Below are 8927 nucleotides of genomic sequence, written 5' to 3'. Positions count from 1 at the left end.
CTAGACGTGATAAATGCATGAATCAGTTTTTCTGCATCATTTTTGGACAAAATYTTTCTAATTTTAGTGATATTACGCAGGTGGAAGAAGGCGGTCCTGGTAGCATTTTTAATGTGGGGATTAAAAGACATGTCCTGATCAAAAATAACACCAAGGTTCTTTACATTAGAACTGGAGACCAGATTAATGCCATCCAGAGGAGGTGAAAGGCTGCACAGTTGATCCCTAAGATGTTCAGGTCCAAAAACCATAACCTCTGTCTTACCTGGTGTTTGATCATCCAGCAAAATCACTGACACATATTAATAGTTTCTGTTTAAAAATGTCTCAAATTAAATGCATTTTTGGACAAAAGTTTAGACATTTTTTGTGTTTTTCTTCTGTTTTGTTCAAGGACTTAAATAAAATAAACCCTCTGATAAAAATAAAGGTGACGTGAGCACATATGACCTAAAATGAGGTGAAACCATTTTATAACGTCTTCACTGAGCATCCCCACTTTTTGACTTATTTATAAAAAAGATAACCTTTGAGGTTTTATTATGTCTGGGTTCTTTAAACATTGGTTCAAGTTTTGAGAAAAAATGCAAACAGAAAATGTGCAACATCTCAGATGTCGTTCTCTTCTGGGATCTGATTGATTCTGCAGACTTTAGTCAAGTTCAAACTCTATCGCAGCCAAATGACTGTTTTCTTTTTGAGACGTATCCTCCTCTGTTTCCCTCGTCTCAAACTGTCTTTTACCAAATCCTTTAGTCTCAGAGTTCAGTTGATTTGTTTCATTTTCATTAACGCTTTAATCTCTTTATTTTCCAAAAGTAATCCTTTTAGGATTTATAGGAATTTAACAAAAAATGAGCAAATCTTGGAGATAAAAAGTAAATTTAAACCCTAAATTCATCTTGTGAGTGAGCTCCTTGTGAACTAATCGAAACAGAAACATCCCGTGTATCTTTTCTCACGTGGCGTGCAGACATCCGAACATTTTCCTCTCAGATTTCTGCTCGTTTCAGTGAATGTGTGCAAAACGTGCAAGAGCTTTTATTTTGAAACTGGAATCAGAAATGCTGATCCGATGACAAGACAGGAGAAAATAAAAAAAGGAGAACATAAGGTTTAAAAATGGGCAAAGACCAAAAAAAAAAAAAAAAAAAAAGCTGAAATTAAATCCAGGAATTAAAAAAAGCACTTCCGTCGGTCCGTTCCCACAGAGAGAAGGTGAAAGGGCCGGTTCATGACTCGTACCCTCTGCTGCTCCTGATATCAGCCTGAATAAAGAAACCACCAGGACAAACATCTCCGTCTAAATTTACTGAGCATCCTCAGTTAGCATTAGCAGTTAGCATCTAATATCCAGCATGGAAAACAGAAACTCGTTTTTTTTGTTTTGTTTTGTGCTCCGAGCCCAGCGCCCTCTTTATGATTCTCCTTTTTATTTTGCTAATCCAATCTTATTAATCAGCATTTCTACATCACACAGACCTAATCCAACCATCAGATAACCCAGACCTCACCAGGGTTACCTCAGAAGCTAACTCACAGAAACTTTGTTTAAATAAAACACTTCATCTCTCATTATCGTCGGAGTTTCTTCCTGTCAGATCTCATCAGTCAGTGGAGCTGTCACCCAGCGTGTTCCCCCGTCCTCGGCCTCAGGACCCACTGACCTGCATGTTTTTGAGCTTTTTCTGCTTCGACGCGCCTGATTTGAATTAATGGGTCATTAACAGGCTTCTGTTCAACTCGATGACAAGCTGATGAGCTCATTCGTTCAGTACAGGCACGCAAGAAGGGAGATATCTAAACTATGCAGGACGACGTGCCCTGCAGGACCAGGACCTTGAAGCACGTAAATTTGTTGATTTGAGCTCTGGGAGTACGCGCACGCAGAATGTGTTCAAACGGTATTTTTAATGGGCCACAAAGGACTTTTTGAAAGTTGAATTAATTGTTGAATTAGGAGATGTTTGGAGTTGGAGCCACCAGCTCTGATGAAAACTGKGGCTGACGGCTTCCTATTTTGCTGATTTGTGACACAAAGACAAACAAAACAGCAGCAGTTCAGTCGGTGTTAGAATGAGCTGCAGCCACAAACTCGTTGTCTCCTGTCAGACTTTTTTTTTWAAATAATACTGTCTTTTGTGTCATCTTCTTGGAAGCCATTTTGGCTGTTAATGAAAAGATTTGTGTGAATGTGCTTAGCCCTGTCCATATGTTTCATGCATTTACATCAAAACTGTCCCAGTTTTTTTTTTTTTCTGGAATGAAGAGTTTGAACCGAGTGGCTCTCTGGCCCTAAACTGAGATGCTAAAATGCTTTCTTTTAATTCTCAGTCTTCTTGCTGACCTGTTGCCAATTAACCTGATGAGTTGCCAAATGCTTGTCTGCAGCTTCTTGTTGCTCCCATCCCAACATTTTGGAAGATGTGTTGCAGCCATCAAATCAAATAAAGATTTTTGTCCCTAAAATTTAAGTGGCGCTGATTGTAAAATAAATTTTAAAAAGTGTCACTAACACATTTTGATTATTTAGCTCACATTCTGAGTATAAAATCCTAGTAAAAAGATTTCCACTAACATTTTATTGTTATTTAACTTAACATTCCTACATTTCACAAATTTTTACTAAATTTAAATGTTAATTAATATCTGTAAGTATTAAATAATAAATACATTTAAAAGTTAAAAATGTCTAAATGTTGAATTCTACATTTAACTATTTCAGAACGGAACACAGCCTATGTTGTGGGTGTTTGGAATTAGCTAATGTGGCTAATTCTGCTAACGCTTTGATATACGACAAGAAACTTGCAGTTGTGGCTGGTGTCCGAGCTGCACTTCAAACTGCCGGACCACAGGTACGACTTAAATTGTTGTCAATGAAAACATTTTGAATTTAAATTTTAAATGACAATGTGTTAGCAATATTAGCAGCATTAGCAGTTGCTTTTGTCACAGGATAACATTTAATGCTGCTAATGCTGCTAACAATGCTACACAAACTTGCAGTTGCGGCGCGTGTTTCTGAGCTGCACTTCAATCTGTCGGACCACAGGTACCATCCGTGTTGTTTTCATTGAACACATCTTTAAATTTAAAATTTAAATGCCATATTCAGCTGCATTAGCAGCGTTCACGGTTGCTTTTTCTGTAGGATGATGTCTAACGCTGCTAATGCTGCTAACAATGCTAACGCTTTTATGCATAACATCAAACTTGCAGTTGTGGCCGGAGTCTGAGCTTCACTTCAAATTGACAGACCACAAGTAACATCCAAATTGTTTTCAAAAAACACATTTTGAACTCAAATTTTAAATGCCACCTTCAGCAGCGTTAGCAGCATTAGCAGAGTTGGCAGAATTAGCAGATGCTATTGGTGCAGGATGCTATCGATGCTGCTAACAATGCTAACACTTTTATACACAATCAAATTTGCAATTGCAGTCGAATGAAAACATTTTGAATTTAAAGCTTCAGCAACATAAGCAGATTTTGCAGCATTAACAGATTTTGCAACATTGACAGATTTTGCAGCATTAGCAGCATAAACAGTTGCTTTTGTCCCAGGATGATGTCTAACATTGCTAATGCTGCTGAGGATGGCTTTTAAATTTTAAAATCAAAACGTGTTCACCTCAATATCGGTGGCGTTTGTCACAGGATGATGACGTCACAACAAAAGCCGAGGACCAACAGCAAAGGCAGCGTTCCATTCCGAATTATTAAAATGTAAAATTCAACATTTAGAGACATTTAGAAAGTATGTCAAATAATGTAAATGTGTTACTGGCATTTTTTAACATTTTATTGTACACTTAGAGCTCCATAAAAACATGACATAATTTGTTAGTTGAAACGTTTGACATGGTTACTGCGTTCCAATGTGAATAAAATATGGGTGCAGATTTTACACAACTTTTTATGGAAATGGTTCATGATGTTTTGCAGATCCAGCAAAAACATAACGGTTCTGAATCCGTGACAACCGATGATGTTCTGGCTTCTTGTAGGAGTATGTTACGAGCTGCCTCTTGTGACTTCAAAATAAAAGCCAAGAGGACACTTAAATCTAAGGGTTTGAGTAATGCTGGGGAACCTTTTTTCTCCCTTTTTTTTAAAAACACACCAAATGATAATTTCAGCCAGAGAATTTGGAATGTCCCGCAGCTCTGTCCATCCTGTTCCCATGAGAATGATGTCTGCTCGGGCCAGAAGCCATTCCCCGTGTAACCCCTCTGCTTTCTCCCGAAGGACCAATTGGCCAACATTAAGCCAGTGACCCCAGCCCGGCAGAAACCAAGATGTATGCGGCGGCAGTAACAGTAGACCGAGGTCAGGCCCGGCTGAAAATAAAACTGCATTTTGTCAAAACAAATAAGACAAGACGATGAGAGCTGCTTTTTATCTGTGTGTGAGCGGCAGAGGATGGTGCCGTAACACAATCCTTTAAACAGAAACACTCGCTTCGCTTTTTACTTCTGCTTGAGACGTCATTCTGGACACATTTTTGGATTTTGTTCCTCCGTGCAGGTTTCAAAGTGTGTCTCTTGTCTCACGGCCTTTATCAAAGGATTTTTTTCCCCCTCTCCTGTAAATTCATGACTTCTGCAGAACAGTTTATCATTGTGCAAACAAACCCAGTCGACTTGCTTTGTCCCTCCACATGTAAAAAGCTTGTGTTTCATAAGACTTGGACAGAGCCGTCTATCTGGAACTAATCTCTGTGTGTGTTTTCATGTAGAGTGAAGCCCAGCGGGACGGATGAGGAGCAGCGAGGAGGTGCATCCTGCGACACGGAGACGCGGACAGTTTTTCAACCTGAAGTATGTGGACTACGTGGTTCGGCTGCCGATCCCCCACGAAGCGTCGGCGCGGACTGTGAGGACAGAGTCTCCGGCCTGGGCTCAGTGTGAATGACCATACAAGGCTTTTACTTCACTGCAGGAGTGAAAAAGATCAGTCAGGAGGAAGATTACAGGACTTCTTGTAGATCTATTTCTTTAACCAATCTGTCTTTGCTCTGGTTCCTTTTTTTTTTTTGGTCATCTATCTGTTATCTGGCTGTTTTTCTTTTTTACTTTCCTCCCTCTCTCCCCTCTTTCAGTCTTTTAATCTCCCCTCACTTTTCTATTTTCTTTTCTGGCTCCTTCCAGGTCCCTTCCTTCTCTCTTTGGTTGCAAATACACTGTAAAAACAAACGGTCAAAATTTAACCAATAAAACTGGCATAAACTGCTGCATTTATTCAATTTAGGCAAAAATACTCCTTATTTTAGATTTAAAAGGTAAATATTAACAGATAAATATGCAACGATTTTTTAACACTTTAACAATTTTCAAATAGTTAGATTTGAACAGTTTTTACTTGATTAAATCAGACAAACTTCTATGTTGTCAAGTTTTAACTGTTTTATTTAGTAAATTAAGTCAATTTTAACTCGTTTATGTCTTGAATCAAACCAATTACTGATGCAATTAGACAAGTTAGCTAAATTTGACTATTTTTCTAATGTACCTTTTTATTATTTAAACAAGTAAATTAGGGTAATTTTACTAAATTTGGTCAATTTGAACTTGTTTATGTCTTGAATCAAACAAATTATGGATGTAATTAGACAATTTAGCTAAATTTGACCATTTTGCTAAAGTAATTTATCAATTTTTAAATAAGTTAATTAGGTCAGTTTAAGTAAATTAGGTCAATTTTAACTCATTCATGTCTTGTTTCAAACCTATTTCAGATGCAGTTAGTCAAATTAGCCAAACTTGACCACTTGTCTAAACTAATTTAATAAAAATTAAATAAGTTTTGTTGGTAATAGAGTAAAAATCCTGTTTTACAGTGCAGAGAGGGCACTCTAATAGACCCCCCTCACGACTCCTGTCGCTGCACTCCTCCCTCTTCTTCTTCTCCTTCTCGTCTTCTCTCTCTCCTCCCCTTGCCTCCCTCCTCTCCTCCCTCGCTCCTTCCCCTCTTTTCTCAGCCAGTCCCAGATAAGAGGGGGGCAGAAGTAATTCTCTTCAGCCACTTCTGAAGCCGGAGCCACTAGAGAAGGCTGTGAGGACGAAATGAGTTCTATCTTTTTATTTTTTTAGGATTTAAAAATAGAAATTTCTACTCTTAACAACCAGGCATCTTTTACTCTGAAAGTTCTTTGTTTTCTCATCACTTTCACTTCCTAAATTGGGCTCATTTGTTGAGTTGTGTTTTCTTAATCTGTGCTTTTTCTTTTCCTGCGTGGATCTAAAGTTCCAGCTCTCAACAAACCATGAAGAACTTGTCAAAAGTGAAACCAATGGACCCATTCATCTGAGTGAAAGCAAGAAAAAAGAATAAAGATCCAGGCTGGGGAGGTGAAGCACGATTAAGGGAGACTGGAGACCACCTGGTGTGAGATCAACAGGTGCTGCTCTTTTAAAAGGTGTGATTCAACATAAAGGAGACCCTTTGAACTCAAAAAGGACGACCTTCAGGATCTGACCTCATGGATCGCCGCGTGCAGAGACTTGTGCAAGTATCCTGCACACAGATGTTTGCTTAAAGGTAAATTGGGGTCAAAGTGTGAGCAATCTTCTCTTGACCCTCTCAAGACTGAGAACAAACACTTCACTACAGTAGAAAGAACTGTCATGAAAGGCCTGAACCTCACCTGGGTGTTCCTGGTGCTGCTGCTGCTTTGGACCTGGTCAGCCGTCACCGATGCCGCCGGCGTCGGGAGCACGGAGCGGGCAGGAGCTGGACGAGGCCAGAGGAAAGGGGGAAGCGGCGGAGGAGGAGGAGGAGGCGCGGAGAAGAGGAGGAGGCTTCACCGCATCCAGCACGGCCAGTGCAGCTACACCTTCATCCTGCCGGAGGGGGACGGGTGTCAGGGCGGAGGGCCGCCACCGCCGGGCGAACAATATGGCGGCTCCCGCGGCGTGCAGAGAGACGCGCCGCCCGTGGACGGCGATTGGTCGGCTGACAAGCTGCAGCACCTGGAAAACATAATGGAGAACAACACGCTGTGGCTGCAGAAGGTAAGAGATAAACCGGCTTTTCTTCAGCGCACGCCTCGACGGTGCGATGTTGAAACAGCTGGGTCAACAGTTAGACACGTGTGCAGGAAGAAAAAACATACAAATCTCAAGAATATCAGACATTACACTGATTCTTAATGATTTCCCCAGTGTGGTAATGATGTTCAAAGTAGGGATGCACGATATATCAGTATTGATATCGGTATCGGCCGATATTGGGAATTAATGAGAATATCGATATCGGTCCGATATGTAAAACTGGGCCGATATTAACGTCCGATATTGTTTTCCCACTTTTTAACTTTGTGTTTTGGGAGATGTTGGTTGAGCTGCATCTGTTTGATCATAATAGTGATATAGACGCTGCGTAACCAGGAATAACTGAAGTAGGGAGCCATGTCAGAGGTCTGGTCATTTACGGTATCAAAAAAACGACCCAAGTGCGTTTGTGTGTACATGTATAATATAATTTGTGTGTTTATGTAATATCAGTAAATATCGGTTATCGGCCATAACAGCAATAATTATATCGATATCGATATTGGCTGAAATTTTCATATCGGTGCATCCCTAGTTCAAAGTGCTGAATGACTGCCCAAGAAACTCAAACTGAGCCTTTAAAGCTGAAAAAAAACCCCACTTGCTAATAGAAGGAAAACACTAGCTAAATGTAGCTAAACGCTATCCAAAAGCTAACATAGCAAATGGCTAGATAAAAATTAAAATTGGAAAACAAACTGAAGTCTGAAGGCAGCAAAATCTTAGCTTGAATCTACAAGAAGCAAAAGGCTTAAAACAACAACATGTTGAGAGCAGGAATAGCAAAATAGTAAGATTGTAGCTAAAAGAAAAGTTAGGATAAGGCTAAAAGTAGCAAAAGGCTAACAAAACAGAAAATACATCCTGTACTTATTTAGCATCTTTCTGGCCAAGCAGGATACTCAAAATACTTTACAACACTATGTCTTATTTCCTTCCAGTGAAATAAACAAACTGATAGCAGAAAGTAGCTATTGGCTACATTGATTTGGTATCCTTCTAGCAGTTGATCTGTGTTGGTCAAAGGTTTTCCATTGCCTGCGACCAATGTGAGCACAACTCCTACATTGGTTTTATGGCACCTGGCATTCCCACATGGTCTCCCTTCCAAGGAATAACCAGGTCCAAGCCTGCTTAGCTTCAGAGATCAGACAAGATCTGGTGTGTTCAGGATGGCATTGCCACTAAAACAGCCAACAAAACGACCAAAAAAAGCAAACTAAAATCTGAAAGAAGCAAAACAGTTTAAAAGTTGCGAAAGGCTAGCTAAAAACATCCCATAACTTAGCTGACAACTGAAAAAGGATACCAAAACAAAGCAAAGTAGGCTAAGCTTAAAGCTAAAAGTAGCCAAAGCTAACCAGTTAATGGAATAAATGTGCTGAATGTATTTAGTTTATTTGTAGCCAACCAGGCTACTCAAAATGCTTTATTTCACAATCTGTCTTCATTTACTCCTAGTAAAATAAGCAAAAGGCTAACTAAAGGTAACGTAAAACAAGCCAAAAGGTAAAAATACTAGAAAAAAATCTCAAAGTAGCACAAGAATAAACAAATAAATCAAGTAAGCTGAATCAAGATAAAAAAATGCAAATAAAGGTAAATATTTTTGAAAAGTTTAACAAAAGTAAAAAAAAAAACACTTATCTGCTGAATGAGCTGAATGTTTGGGTATATGAGCAGCTAAAATGGCAGAAAGTATGCTGAAGCAGTTAAACTGCAACAAAATGTATGGGTTAAAAAAAAACAAGAAAAAAGTGTGAATGCTGACTCAGCGTTGTGATACAGGTTTGTGCCGCAGTCATTTGTCGGACAGAGATGAAAGTTTCAGGTTGTGCAGTGTTTCCCCTACCATTATACAGCCCCCCCCCC

At 39.4% G+C, this 8927-nt stretch overlaps 1 protein-coding gene across 2 annotated transcripts in view; it reads left to right on the top strand.

Annotated features, from left to right (window-relative positions):
* angpt4 (angiopoietin 4) overlaps positions 1–8927 on the top strand; it is a 90893-nt gene that overhangs the window by 10281 nt on the left and 71685 nt on the right. Inside the window, exons 2-3 of one of the 2 annotated variants that reach the window (XM_014019130.1) lie at positions 4742–6057; positions 6250–7016. In XM_014019130.1, coding sequence (XP_013874584.1) covers positions 6630–7016 — 387 coding nt within the window. In that variant the 5' untranslated portion in view covers positions 4742–6057; positions 6250–6629. Of the gene's footprint in view, positions 1–4741; positions 7017–8927 lie in introns of both variants that reach the window. The other variant, XM_014019129.1, reaches the window with a different exon arrangement.

The sequence above is a fragment of the Austrofundulus limnaeus genome, unplaced genomic scaffold (assembly GCF_001266775.1).
Source record: "Austrofundulus limnaeus strain Quisiro unplaced genomic scaffold, Austrofundulus_limnaeus-1.0 Scaffold210, whole genome shotgun sequence".
NCBI lineage: Eukaryota > Metazoa > Chordata > Actinopteri > Cyprinodontiformes > Rivulidae > Austrofundulus > Austrofundulus limnaeus.
Note: the sequence above shows the minus strand (reverse complement) of the source record. Positions and strands in the feature narration are given on the sequence as shown.